At 43.8% G+C, this 12,829-nt stretch overlaps 2 protein-coding genes across 6 annotated transcripts in view; one reads left to right on the forward strand and one right to left on the reverse strand.

Annotated features, from left to right (window-relative positions):
- The first annotated feature begins 263 nt into the window (after positions 1–263).
- LOC121539175 (insulinoma-associated protein 1b-like) lies at positions 264–3,141 on the forward strand. Its single transcript, XM_041847481.2, has one exon. It carries the CDS (start codon positions 826–828, stop codon positions 2,245–2,247), a length of 1,422 nt encoding a protein of 473 aa, XP_041703415.1. The 5' UTR covers positions 264–825; the 3' UTR covers positions 2,248–3,141.
- Positions 3,142–9,557: 6,416 nt separating this feature from the next.
- Positions 9,558–12,829, reverse strand: part of LOC121539172 (ral GTPase-activating protein subunit alpha-2-like) — a 166,279-nt gene continuing 163,007 nt past the window's right edge. For 3 of the 5 annotated variants that reach the window (XM_045207507.1, XM_045207505.1, XM_041847480.2), the window contains one exon: positions 9,558–10,361. In XM_045207507.1, coding sequence (XP_045063442.1) covers positions 10,207–10,361 — 155 coding nt within the window. In that variant the 3' untranslated portion in view covers positions 9,558–10,206. The remainder of the gene's footprint in view (positions 10,362–12,829) is intronic. The other 2 variants (XM_045207508.1, XM_045207506.1) reach the window with 1 other exon arrangement.

Raw genomic sequence — 12,829 nt, forward strand, 5'->3', positions numbered from 1 at the left:
ATACTAACTCTGCTTATCAAATATCCATAGGTAATGCTAATGTCACACACAGTTGGCACATATGTTGTCCCTTGGAGGCTCGTGCGTAAAGCTTGCTTTTGGCTGGGGGAAGGTGCCATTAACCCACAATACAACAATATGTGTGTGCCATTGCTTTACAATTGACACTGACATCATTTGCCCAAGTTTTTTTTTTTTTTTTTTTGTCTTTTATTCTATAAATGCAAATAACACCTTGCAACTTCTTTGTTGCCTTCTCAACCAGATCCCCCTCCCCGGCTTCAGTCCCCATCCTAATTCTAAATTCTGATGATTGTGGCAGTGACGGACATTTCCTTTTGGCAGCTCAGTGACCCCCAAAGGAGAACCACAAAGCCGGGGCACGTGTGCATTTGTAAAGAGAACCATCAGACCTTAAAAAGAGGAGGGCCCGGCGTGTGCCTCTGTCGGGGAAGGACCGAGCGCCGACATTAACGTAATAAACCGCAACTACATCTGCTAAGCTATCTGCACATCCTCCAACGAAATCCACCAAACCCAGGCTTTGAACCCTCCCACTCCCACATTGAAATCCACTGGGATCTTCGTTTCGTCTGATTGGTTGAGGATGCGGCAACAAGGGGCGAGAACAATAGCATTATTCCGGCATAAAAAGAGTGCAGCTATGCCTTGGAGACGACAGCATTTCAGCAACACACAGATCAATAGCTTGGCGAAAATATAAATTAGCAACCGAGGCTCCCGGTGTGACTGTAATTCCACAAATCTGGATATCATCCGACACTTCGCCCACCTCTCCAAAGTGCCTTTCTGTCATTCGCAAAGATGCCCAAAGGATTCCTGGTAAAAAGAAACAAGAAATCAGCGCATGTTTCCTACAGGACTCGTACCGATGAATATGAGCAGGAGCATCACATCCCAGACTTTCAGAGTCAGGTGGACTCTTCTCCGCCTGTCTCTGTGGCGTCCTGTCCGGGCCGTGCAGCCCCATCGCCGGACATCGCAGCAGACGCCCCGATCACCAGGCTGGATGCTGAAGCGGTTCAGTTTGGCAACCCCGAGGCGATGTACCAAGCCCTCTACAGCCCCACCCGGCCCATCAGCAAGGACCATGAGAGGAGATATTACGGGAGAAGTTTCAATCTAGGCTCGCCAATTTCTGCCGAGTCATTCCCGACACCTGCCTCCATCAGCAGCTTAGATCATCTCCTATTCGCCCCCGTGGATTTGAAAATAGGCACCAGCAACAGCAACCGCAGCGGCATCACCAGCAGCATCCCGGCAACAGTCATCAGGGGCGGTACCAAGAGGCCAGCATCTGACACTGAGCGCAAGAGCAAACCTGCATCCAAGAAACCCAAAGCCATCAGAAAACTGAATTTTGAAGACGAAATGACAACGTCTCCAGTACTTGGTCTTAAAATCAAAGAGGCTCCTGTCGACTTTAAACCCAGAACGCAGACATCCGCAGGCGGGAAGCCTTTAGGAGAGTTTGTCTGCCAATTGTGTAAGGAAGCTTATGCGGACCCATTTTCTTTAGCCCAGCACAAATGCTCTAGGATAGTGAGAGTTGAGTACAGGTGTCCTGAGTGTGATAAGATGTTCAGCTGTCCGGCTAACCTCGCCTCTCACCGGCGCTGGCACAAACCGAGAGCGCAGAGCGCAGCCGGGATACCATCCACTCAGAGAATCAAATCTGAAATCGCCAAAATGCCCCCCGCTGTCAAGTCCATCCCGGAGGAAGCCAAAGACTCAAGAGCCGAGCTACTGAGAGACAGAGACACCCCAAGCCCAGGTGTGTCTGAATCGGGCTCAGAAGATGGTTTATACGAATGCCAATATTGTGGGAAAAGATTTAAGCGTCAAGCATACCTAAGAAAACACATTCTGGGACACCAAGCCTTGCAGAATAAAATGTTCGAGGACCACGTGTTTCAAAACAACGACAAAGTGGAAGAGCAGGTGCCAGTGTCCTCCTCATCCTCAGAGGAAAACCCAAACCAAAGTCCCCTGAATCTGAGCCCCGTGGACTGCCTTCTCTGCCCCGTTTGCGGGGAGAATTTCCCCAACAGGGCCTGCCAGGAGAGACACCTGCGTCTCATGCACTGCTCCCAGGTTTATCCCTGCAAGTATTGCCCTGCCACTTTCTACAGCTCACCGGGACTCACGAGGCACATCAACAAATGCCATCCGTCGGAAAATAGGCAGGTGATCCTGCTTCAAATGCCTGTGCGCCCCGCTTGCTAAACACAAGAAAACGCGTGCCTTGGACCGGAGCGTTGAAAAAAAGTGAATTGCCTAGACTACTGAAAGACAGGGCAACTTGATGTTTAGATGTGTGTGTTCGATGAGAGGTGTTCTATCAATGCCAATCAGCTGGTTGTTGAATGCTTATCTATTCCTTGAATAAAAAAATAGGTATATATTTTGAGATTTCTCTCAAATTAGTTTATCGAAAGAAAACAAAGCGTTAGTTTGACTGTTAAATGTATTTTTCTAGGACAGCGGCAGACGTGCTCAAGTAATAGCTTCTAGACCTAAGAACTGTTTAATTTGATATGGGTATATCCCCTCATAACAGCCTTTTAATTCACCGACTGTGAATTTCTGTATATCATGAAACTTTATGTTAACTTATGAATCACAGGACAGACTTATCAACTTTGTCTTAAAAACTTAAAACTACCGAAACATTTCCCTTTAGTAGAACCACAAATGCCTTTAGAATATAAGCACATCAAAACTCTGCTGTGTAACTGCCTTAAAAAAGTCAACACAATAATGATTGTTTTAATTTAGAATGCGGGCACATATTTTATTATTAATTGTTGCAATATTGTTTAATCATAATAATGTTATTTATTTATTATATTTGCAATTATCTTATGTAATTTATTGTTGTGTTGTGTGATTATTCTGTGGGTCGTTCTGGCAGTTCACATGTTGTAGCCAAATGTTTTGTCAAAATTATGAGTTGTGATAAATGTCGTGGATCGGTCTAAATCTTCAATCTCCACAGCTCTTGTAAAACGTAAAGCTCTTACCTTAGATGCAATCTTTTTCTATGAACAGGTTATTTTCTTAAATGTTGGCTTTTATAGCGCTTTGATTGTACGTGTACACTGTTGTCCCATTTATCCATCGAAATAAAAAAAATATTTTCAAAATGAAACCATTTATTTTGCTCTAGTTTGACATTGACATAAACTGTCTGAAAAATACTAGGCCTACATCACCCATGTGTGCCCGCCCTGACTTCCAGACATATACCTACAACAATAAAATAAAGGGCCAGGCTATAGGGAAGTATCAATGAAACTTGTCTGAAATAATTCTCTGATCTTTACAAAACAAAACAATGACATTTTGATTGTGTAAATTAAATATAATGGAAATCCATCTGGGTAAAAACTCAGAAGACACAATGTTCACCCAAATAATTCTGGATACACTTTTAGAGGTTTCTTCTAAATGGTAGGCTATTGGGAAATGGGTGCATATGGGGGAAAAGTTGTCTTGAAAATCCTTCCTATTTCCATTTCCCCACTGGACTTACACAACAAAATATCACACACATTATTTCCCTCAGCTTCTCAACATTCATTCACTAGCCTATTTAATTGAATCTTTAGGTGAAAGCTCAAATCCAAACTTATATGTGGCCTACACAAGTGGGTAATTAGTAAAGGGTGAGTAATAGCATAATTACCATGGATATTCAAGCCAGGATGCAAGCCTATTCCCTGTTTATTTTTTTATTTTATTTCACCTTTATTTAACCAGGTAAGCCAGTTGAGAACAAGTTCTCATTTACAACTGCGACCTGGCCAAGATAAAGCAAAGCAGTGTGATAAAAACAACAACACAGAGTTACATATGGGGTAAACAAAACAAAGTCAAAAATACAACAGAAAATATATATACAGTGTGTGCGAATGTAGTAAGTTTTGGAGGTAAGGCAATTAATAGGCCATAGTGCAAAATAGTTACAATTTCGTATTAACACTGGAATGATAGATGTGCAAAAGATGATGTGCAAATAGAGATACTGGGGTGCAATTTAGCAAAATAAATAACAATATGGGGATGAGGTAGTTGGGTGGGCTAATTTCAGAAAGGCTGTGTACAGGTGCAGTGATCGGTAAGCTGTTCTGACAACTGACGCTTAAAGTTAGTGAGGGAGATAAGTCTCCAGCTTCAGAGATTTTTGCAGTTCGTTCCAGTCATTGGCAGCAGAGAACTAGAAGGAATGGCGGAGGTTGGCTTTGGGGTAGTGGTAGCCAGGTGGAAAGCATTGCCAGCCGTAGCAAAATGCTTGTTGAAATTCTCGATTATTGTAGATTTATCGGTGGTGACAGTGTTTCCTAGCCTCAGTGCAGTGGGCAGTTGGGAGGACTTTACAGTGTCCCAAAACTTTTTGGAGTTAGTGCTACAGGATGGAAATTTCTGTTTGAAAAAGCTAGCCTTTGCTTTCCTAACTGATTGTGTATATTGGTTCCTGACTTCCCTAAAAAGTTGCATATCGCGGGGGCTGTTCGATGCTAATGCAGTACGCCACAGGATGTTTTTGTGCTGGTCAAGGGCAGTCAAGTCTGAGGAGAACCAGGGGCTATATCTGTTCTTAGTTCTGAATTTTTTGAATGGGGCATGCTTATTTAAGATTGAGAGGAAAGCACTTTTAAAGAACAACCAGGCATCCTCTACTGATGGAATGAGGTCAATATCCATCCAGGATACCCGGGCCAGGTCAATTAGAAAGGCCTGCTTGCTAAAGTGTTTTAGGGAGCGTTTGACAGTGATGAGGGGTGGTCGTTTGATCGCGGACCCATTACGGACGCAGGCAATAAGGCAGTGATCGCTGAGATCCTGGTTGAAGACAGCGGAGGTGTATTTAGAGGGTAAATTTGTCAGGATGATATCTATGAGGGTGCCCATGTTTACAGATTTAGGGTTGTACCTGGTAGGTTCGTTGATAATTTGTGTGAGATTGAGGGCATCTAGTTTAGATTATAGGTTGGCCGGGTGTTAAGCATATCCCAGTTTAGGTCACCAAGCAGTACGAACTCTGAGGATAGATGAGGGGCAATCAGTTCACATATGGTGTCCAGGGCACAGCTCGGGGCTGAGTGGGGTCTGTAGCAAGCGGCAACAGTGAGAGACTTATTTCTGGAAAGGTGGATTTTTAGAAGTAGAAGCTCAAACTGTTTGGGCACAGACCTGGATAGTACGATAGAGCTCTGCAGGCTATCTCTACAGTAGATTGCAACCCCACCCCCTTCGGCAGTTCTATCGAGACGGAAAATGTTGTAGTTGGGGAATTTTTGGTGGGCTTCCTAAGCTAGGATTCAGACACTACAAGAACACCAGGGTTGGCGGAGTGTGCTAACGCAGTGAATAACTCAAACTTAGGGAGGAGGCTTCGGATGTTAACGTGCAAGAAACCAAGGCTTTTACGATTACAGAAGTCAACAAATGATAACGCCTGGGGGGTAGGAGTGATACTGGGGGCTACAGGGCCTGGGTTAACCTCTACATCACCAGAGGAACAGAGGAGGAGTAGAATAAGTATATGGCTAAAGGCTTTAAGTACTGGTCTTCTAGTGCGTTGGGTACAGAGAAGAAAAGGGGCAGGTTTCCGGGCGTTGTAGAATAGATTCAGGGCATTATGTACAGAAAAGGATATGGAAGGATATGAGTACAGTGGAGGTAAACCTAAGCGTTGGGTAACGATGAAAGAGATAGCATCACTGGAGGCACCGATTGAGTCGGTCTCCGCATGTATGGGGGGTGGGACAAAGGAGCTATCTAAGGCAGGTTTAGCTGGGCTGGGGGATCTACAGTGAAATAGTACAATAAGAAATAACCGAAACAGCAATAAGCAAGGCATATTGACATGGGAGAGAGGCATAAAGCAATCACAGGTGTTATTCGAGAGAGCTAAGACAACAGCTGGTAATGGCGACAAAGTTTGGGCTGAGGCTAAACATAAACAATATTCGGTACCGTAAAAAGGAACAGTCCCGCAGGCATCAGCTGTGTAGCTGAGTTATCATAAGGTCCGGTGAACAGCAATAGGATAGTTTGGAGGTAGTTCAGGGGCTGCTATAGCACTAGCGAGCAAGAGGCCACGGCCGGGGCTAGCAGATGGATCTTCGTGGTCGACGTCGTAACGGGAAGCCTGTTGTAACCACCCTGTGGATGCATCATTTCTACAATGATGTGTCTGGATGAGGGACTAAAACGGGTACACACTGACATCAAGGACAGAGACATTCCAAGTCGGTCTGCTCGGAACATTCCAATTTAATTCCTCATTGACCCTTTTCAGGTTTCGTTGAACTATAGACACAATCCTGATGCCTGCAATGTCTTGCAGGAAACTGAAAATATGCCCTATTTATTGTCGATTTATCATTGCTATGATGAGTCATGCCACACACTATCATAAAGTAATGTCTCAAAAGGCCTGGTTTGGTTTCCATGAAGAAGAGACAGAGAGCACTTAGCTTCCAGTCATACAGTATATTGCCATAATGCCTGGTCAGAACATGGCAGCAGGACAGAGGTGACAGCCACCCAACTCACCTCTAGATTAGAAGGACATTTGTCTTCTCTAAAGGAGACCCAAGAGTTCGATTTTCCCTTTTAAATGGCTGTCTGACTGTGTAGGCTAAGCCTTTGAACAGCCAGGTTCATATTCACTCCCCATGAAAAGAGAGAAAGAACTTCCAGAAGCATTTGTGTGGCTTCAGCCAGCCCTCGAGGGGTTAACAATCATTGTTGGGTCATGACTGTGGATGCTGTCATGTAGTTCACTGATGAGGACAGGCTTCTAGGCAGCAGTCAGTCTACTCTACTTGACTATGGTGTAAAACACACATCCTGCTAATGAGAGAAGAAACAGACAGGATATATGTGGTAGTTTTGATATGTGACAATGTGAAAATAGACTTATCACATAACACATATCATAATTATTCTCCTTTCATAACTTGTGAATATTCAATCACATAATGTAGACAAATGCAGGAGTTTCATGTGACCCAAAGGGACAGGTTCAGACAAGATAGGCAGGCGCACGCACGTTTGGGGCTCCAATTATCGTCAAGTGCTCGTCTTAAGTCTTTAGCCATCCTACCAGTCAGGGCAGGGCAGAGGTAATGTAGGTGCTGTAGACTTTGCACTTGTACCTTCCAGTGAGTTCCCATTATCCCAGCCTCCTCCCCCCCTGGAGCAGCAGGGGGACAGATGGGAGGGGGTCAGGTTACCCCTGCTGCTGGGCGAGGGTAAAAAAAAAGAACAGCTCCACCAAGTCCCCCATAAAACCCCCGAAAAACCGAAGTGAGAACTCCGCTTAGGCGTCTTTCTACACCTGCTATGTTAGGCTAGCGTTACTATCACATGGTTAGGTAAGTACCCATCTCTGTAATGACAGTTTTAAAGGTAATCTACCTCCACTCCACTACTCTGACAAAGCCATTCAAATCAATAGACCCAAACAAACAACACACAGAGAACATGTAGAATTTCAAATTAATTTAATTAAATGTTTTCAATTTTCACATTTCTAATAAAGATAGCATGACTTCTGTCATTAAAAACGGTTTGATATGTTAACAAGTAATTATGAAATCGTCAAGCTTTTTTCCTCTTCCTCTTATACAAAGATTATATTACAGGCATTAATATATTTATATTCATAAGGACTGGAGCCCTCAATTTGACACAATGTACAGGATTCCTAAACCAAAATCTAGAATTGACACTAACTCTGTTGCTTTACATGAGTTGAACCAGTCTGAGTAAGACACAATCCTTACCCTGGTCCAATCAACACCTTAGGCCCATATACTCCCATATATAACAGGGATCCCATCCACAACATCAAATCTACAATCTAGACTCCATAAGAAGACCAGTGAAAATATCTGGGTAGTTCTTTACAGTGGCTATTGGAAAGTTGAGAGCATTGATCTGACTCAGGTCAGTATTTGTATACATTCTTCAAATGCACAAATTTGACTTAATTCTTTCGGAACAAACTTGCCATTCGCGCCTCCTACGTTATTAATCAGCGCTTGGGAAAGAAAGACAAAAAAACGAGAGAACAAAATGAAAGAAAAAGAGGATGTACAGGTAAGGCAAAGTTGTGCAACAGACAGGGACAGTGTTGCAGCTCGGGTAGAGCCCTCCATAATGTGCATGTAACACCTGGCTTCCATGGCAACCTAAAGGGCCAGGTTGGGGTGGGAGGAGGAGGGGGCGTGGGTAGGATAGCGCCAACCTGCCTGTTGCTAGGAGGGTCGCCAGAGCTCAGCGCTGGTATGCCTTCTAACTCCCCAGCCCCCACCGGCCTCATGAGGTTACTCATGGTGCATCATGGGAAAGAGGAGTAGGTGCCATTTGTTTCCAATTCCGAGAGAAAAGAGCACCTCCTCAAATAAAGACTAAACAAAGTGGGCCAAACCCAGTCTATCTGTTCATATAAAACGCTTGTGAGGACCAGGAGGACAAGACACTGACCTTTACAGTCAAATGGAGGAAAAAACACTCTCCCTCTAGTCCACGGTTTGCTTCTTGGAATGAAGAAATTGAAGAAAATAAATCAAATTATGTCTAACAGTAGTTTAACAGTGGTGGGGTCTAGGAATGGATATTGGTGGACAGACATTACACAGGCACTGCGAGAAGCTCCTTTAGAAACACACACACATACACACACACCAGTGCATGGAGTTAAGATTCACCTGAGGCTCCGGCGACGTTTTCCTTTAAAAAGCACATTTATACATTATACAACACAACAGCAAAATAAGTAATCAAATATGACTCTGCATGCTCTCACACGCTGCAACAAACACATCATCAAATAAAATGTAAAGCAATTTACATCCAAGAATAAAGAGAAAAAACATTCAATGCTAATTTTTCAATGACAGTGAGTGCAAAATACCATCTGTAGGGACATTGGAATGTCATATTCGTAGCTTTACAAGACAATGAGAAAATTATAGCAGAGGAAGAGACAGATGGAACTTATTGGATTACAGGTTATGAACCCAGGTTAAACAATCCTACACAGGGTAACAACATCACTAAACAATTACAAATGCAGTCTTTTCTCATTTCCAGCAGAGTTGCATAAATCAAAGCACAACAAAATCCATCGGAATCCATTTAAAAAGGACATTAGAGAGATAAAAAAACAAAAACAAGCTTCGATTCACCTCTGGGTTGGAAAGACATCATTGATTGTCCACTCCAGGTTCATAACTATTAAAAACAGACTCCTACTGCACGCACTCACAGCACTCCGTAACCAGGAAGTGTGCGGTACGGTGCAGCATTATGCTAGACCAGCACCTCCTATGACGCAGTCCTTCCTCCTCTCCACAACAAGAGGATGAGTATGATCCAGGCAGACAGACAGGCTTCCATGGCTCAAGACCCAGGACAAAACAACAAACCAACCAGCAACACCACCCTTAAATATCATCCTGTCAACAGCATTGCAAGTGTATCATCAGTGTTTCACACATCAGGATCACAAAGGGGGTCAATGAGGAAACCAAAAAGGCAGACATATCAAAATGCATATGGATGATAAGAAACTTATTTTTGTCCTGCAGTTTTATTACAATATATATTAACTATATATGCACGGTTGCTTCTCTTCACAAGAATACAATCTAAAACAATCTCCCATTTCTCTAGAATTGAAGCCTCTTAGAGTTTTACTCTACAGCAGTGTCAACTACCAGCTCAACAGCTATGGCATGAAAAACCTATATTGAATTGCTCATGATAGGTGGACTTCAAGCCTCCTAACATGATCTTTCACTCCAGTCCCTGGCTATTCATACCTCTTGTTTTATCACTGTACTAACTATTTATCAGTCATAAATTAAAAAGAAGCTCTGATTCTTCCAAAACAAAATGCAGCCACATTGGAAAAAACTTCAATAGCTTCATCTCAAATATGCAATTCAACAGCAAAACAATTGGAAATGTATCAAAGTATCAATAATTGCCACAAATTCAAATGTGCAATATGCTCCAGTTATATGTTTAAACGAGACACACAAAACAAACAAACAATGCACACACCCAAACTGCAGTCATGAGGGGTCGGTATGAAGTTTTAAAACAGGACCAGTAGTAAAGGCGAAGCAGGGGAGGTTTTGGGGGTGGTTTGGGTGAGAGAGCTCAGTTGGAGGATTTGCTTATGGCGCTGGCTGATCGGCGGAGTTTTCCGGAAACTCTGTTCTTTGTGGCACGGGGCATCGTGGGAGAGACCTGGTCCACCTGGTCCATTCCTATGGAAACACTGAGCTCAGCACTCGTGCTGCCGCTGAGGGAGCCTGGAGAGAGAGAGAGAGAGAGAGAGAGGGGATGAGAGAGAGGGAGGGATAAAGAGGGGATAGAGGGGGTGAGAGATAGAGGGGAAAAGATAGAGAGATGTGGTGAGACGTGGCAGGCTTACATGGGGCTGTTAAGACATTTTACATAAAAATTTTAGTCATTTAGCAGATGCTCTTATCCAGAGCGACTTACAGTTAGTGAGTGCATACATTTTTCATACTGGCCCCCTGTGGGAAACGAACCCACAACCCTGGCATTGCAAGTGCCATGCTCTACCAACTGAGCTACACGTGGCATACTCCAACATGCTCTGACTGCCATGCACGTGACCGCTCCCCAGACACCCCAAAATGCTTACTCACTCTAGGGTCGAATTTATAATACCAAAAACAGAACGGGTGTACAGATTGATCTACTTTTTTTTTTTAAGTGACACGTGTGGGACTAGATCAAGCTATATACACATTCAGATGCAATGTGAACATGTCTTCATCACATGCTTTGGCTGACTAGAGGCTGCTAAGTGAGATATGTATTTGGGAGGGCAGATGCTTGCATGAGTGGGAAAAAGTGGAAACCTATTTTAAGCCATGTGGTTCTAAGAATAAAATTGCCTTTGTTGTTCAGCATAAAGAGGATTGATTTTTCAACACATTAAATGTATTGTAACAGAAAAAAACTGAACATCATGTTAACTGGACAGGCATGTCATGAACATGTGGAGGGTGGCCTTTGTTAAACATTGTGGATCCCAAAGAAACATTCAAGTCAATGATAAGAGGCTGCTAGCAGTGATAAGTGAGGGGAAAAAGCCAGTAAGAGCAAATATATTTTGCTTACACCCCCTTCTCTCTCCTCCCCAATCCACCCCAATCCCATTTTAGCGATGCATCGCGTTTTAACAACTTTCCTGCTTTGTCAAGATGGCATCTGGTTGCATATTTTCAAGACGGCATCTGGTTGCTTATTTTCAAGACGGCATCTGGTTGCTTATTTTCAAGACGGCATCTGGTTGCTTATTTTCAAGACGCCATCTGGTTGCTTATTTTCAAGATGGCAACTTGTTACTTATTTTCTTATTTTCTTTTTCTGAAGCATCTCAAGTTCCTACAACTAAAAGGGACAGCAGATGGCTGCAGTAACAGACACTCAGCCCAGTGGACACAAGCACCCCTGACTTCCACTAATTCAGAGGGGGAGGGGTAGGGTTAAGGCTGTGTGTGTGTGTGTGTATGTATGATTATCTTCATTATGCATATGAATAGAAGAGCGGAGGGCTGTGAGTAAACGTGTGGGCAGGCCTAACCCAAGTCCAACCATACAAGCACACCAACTCCAGAATTCCACTACCTTGCACTTTGACCATTCCACCACTAGAACTAACAACTTCCCCACTGGCCCTGCCAATCCCCACCCTCTCCTATAGTTGTGGGGTGATGGAGAGGGTGGGGCTTGGCAGGGCAGCTGGGGAGTGGGCCGCTGGGCCACAGATAACCCTCTCAGATAGAGGCCTCCACACAGACCTTATATTTACTAGCCCACCAGCATGCTACCTAGCACCCACACATGCAATAGACATGTCTATCGACAGAGGGCTCGGTACAATACCCACTAAACAATGACAATACACATGCTTTAAATTGCAACACTTTGGGTTGCATATATCATATGTGGAAATTACACAACTTTAGGTTGAATATTAAAATAAAACATTCATAATTAGTAACTAGGGTGAAACAAAATCTCCCAAAACTTGAGTTGGCGGTGCCTGGCTGATAAATCATAACGCAAGTTCATTCCACTCTGAGCTCCCCCTCAACAACTAGGCTGACAGGGGCCATGGTGTGGCAGAGACCTGCACACGCTGCCTCTCATTTGAGATCCTTTCATACTCAGAGTGTGAGGAGGTGAGAGAACGAGAGAGAGAAAGAAAGAGAGAGAAAGACAAGAGAGAGAGAAGGGAGAGAGCGAGAAAGACGAGAGAAGGGAGAGAGAGTGAGAGAGAGAAGGGAGAGAGAGAGATCGAGACATTGAAAAAAACAAAGGGAGTAAATCGGCCTCATCCCCATTGGTCCCCTGCAGCAATTCAAACAAAGCTTCAATGACAAAGCCGTTTTCTTCCAGTACGGCAGGTGTTAGTGTCACATTCTGCCCCAGGCCAACAGCCACACTCGGACAGGAGTGAAGAGGAGAAAAAAGGACAAAGACAAAGGAAGCTAGCGCTGGTGAGATAAAGACAAAGGAAGCTAGCGCTGGTGAGATAAAGACAAAGGAAGCTAGCGCTGGTGAGATAAAGACAAAGGAAGCTAGCGCTGGTGAGATAAAGACAAAGGAAGCTAGCGCTGGTGAGATAAAGACAAAGGAAGCTAGCGCTGGTGAGGTAAAGACAAAGGAATGTGGCGTGACATGCAGAAGCACAAGCAGAAAGAAGTGTGTCCATGTTGTTCATGCTGCTACTTAGTCAGGT

Source organism: Coregonus clupeaformis, chromosome 25 (assembly GCF_020615455.1).
Source record: "Coregonus clupeaformis isolate EN_2021a chromosome 25, ASM2061545v1, whole genome shotgun sequence".
Classification (NCBI taxonomy): domain Eukaryota; kingdom Metazoa; phylum Chordata; class Actinopteri; order Salmoniformes; family Salmonidae; genus Coregonus; species Coregonus clupeaformis.

Coding starts and splice junctions, on each gene's coding strand:
- LOC121539175 (XM_041847481.2), top strand. CDS start 826: ATGCCCAAAGGATTCCTGGTAAAAAGAAACAAGAAATCAGCGCATGTT.